The sequence below is a fragment of the Capsicum annuum genome, unplaced genomic scaffold, assembly GCF_002878395.1.
Source record: "Capsicum annuum cultivar UCD-10X-F1 unplaced genomic scaffold, UCD10Xv1.1 ctg80618, whole genome shotgun sequence".
Classification (NCBI taxonomy): domain Eukaryota; kingdom Viridiplantae; phylum Streptophyta; class Magnoliopsida; order Solanales; family Solanaceae; genus Capsicum; species Capsicum annuum.
The window spans coordinates 1-1,299 of NW_025891276.1; the positions used below are offsets into that span (position 1 = coordinate 1).

A 1,299-nucleotide genomic window follows, 5' to 3' on the forward strand; every position below is an offset into this window, starting at 1 on the left:
GAAAAACCTATGGAAGGGTAGAAAAGGGTGGAAATGAAGAAGAAGCTGAGAGATTTAAGAAAGCTTTGAAGGATTTTATGTCAATAGGGTTTGTGTTATGGGATGCATTTCCAATACCTTTGTTTAAGTGGATTGATTTTCAAGGGCATGTTAAGTTTATGAATAGGACATTTAAATATATTGATTGCGTTTTACAAAGCTGGTTGGATGAACATGTGATGAAGAGAGAAAGGGTTGATTTTGTTGATGGAAATGAAGAGGATTTTATTGATGTTATGCTTTCTATGATGAGTAATGAAGATTTTGTTGATGGTTATAGTAGAAAAACCACCATTAAAGCTACTGCTCTGGTGAGTAATAATCTACTATTAAAGCTACTGCTCTGGTGAGTAATAATGTCTCTTGCTTCTATATTTACATTGCTTTTCTTGAATATACAGTATGAAGTTGCTCGGACTCTCCAAAAATGTTGTCGCACCTGGGTCGGATCCTTCAAAAATGCACTACTTTTGAAGGATCCAACACAACCCCCGATTACATTTTTGAAGAGTCCGAGCAACATAGGTGAAGGTTATGAATGTTTATGAGATGCTTGTGCATGTGTTTATGATCTATGTTGTCCGGACTCTTCAAAATGTCGTCGGGTGTGTATCTGATCCTTCAAAAGTAGTGCCTTTTTCGAAGGATTCAATATAACAACAGCATACCCCAGTGAAATCCACAAGTAGGGTCTGGGGAGGTAGAGTGTACTGTCAGGGGTAGAAAAGCTGTTTTCGAAATTTAGCATGATGCCAACATAATGTTGGTTAAAAGATTGCTCTTTTGTTTGTTTTTCTAGTCTTGTTTCTCTTAAAAGGTTCTTTTTAACACAGAGTATGGTGTTGGTTGCTTCGGACACGACTGCTATTCACTTAAATTGGGTAATGGCTGCATTATTAAACCACAGAGATGCCATGAAGAAAGTCCAAGACGAGCTAGACACAAATGTTGGCTGAAACAGATGGGTAGAAGAGAGTGATATCAAGGATTTGGTAGGTATACTTCCAAGCTGTCGTTAAAGAAACACTGCGATTATATCCACCAGCACCTTTGTTAGCACCACACGAATCAGTAGAGGACTGTATCGTACAAGGATACCACATTCCAAAAGGTACAAGATTGTGGGTCAATACTATGAAACTACATCGAGATCTTAAGATTTGGTCGAATCCTGATACATTTGATCCAGAGAGATTCTTGACTAGTCAAGCAGGGGTTGATGTTCGCGGTCATCAATATGAGTTCATCCCGTTTGGTTCT

At 38.3% G+C, this 1,299-nt stretch overlaps 1 protein-coding gene across 1 annotated transcript; it reads left to right on the forward strand.

Annotated features, from left to right (window-relative positions):
* Positions 1 to 39: 39 nt before the first annotated feature.
* On the forward strand, positions 40 to 1,299 carry LOC124895220 (cytochrome P450 CYP82D47-like; the record flags this gene model as incomplete). Its single annotated transcript, XM_047405660.1, is given in 2 exon segments — positions 40 to 350; positions 873 to 1,299. Coding segments are annotated over 2 exon segments (434 nt in total), but the record flags the coding sequence as incomplete, so codon positions are not given.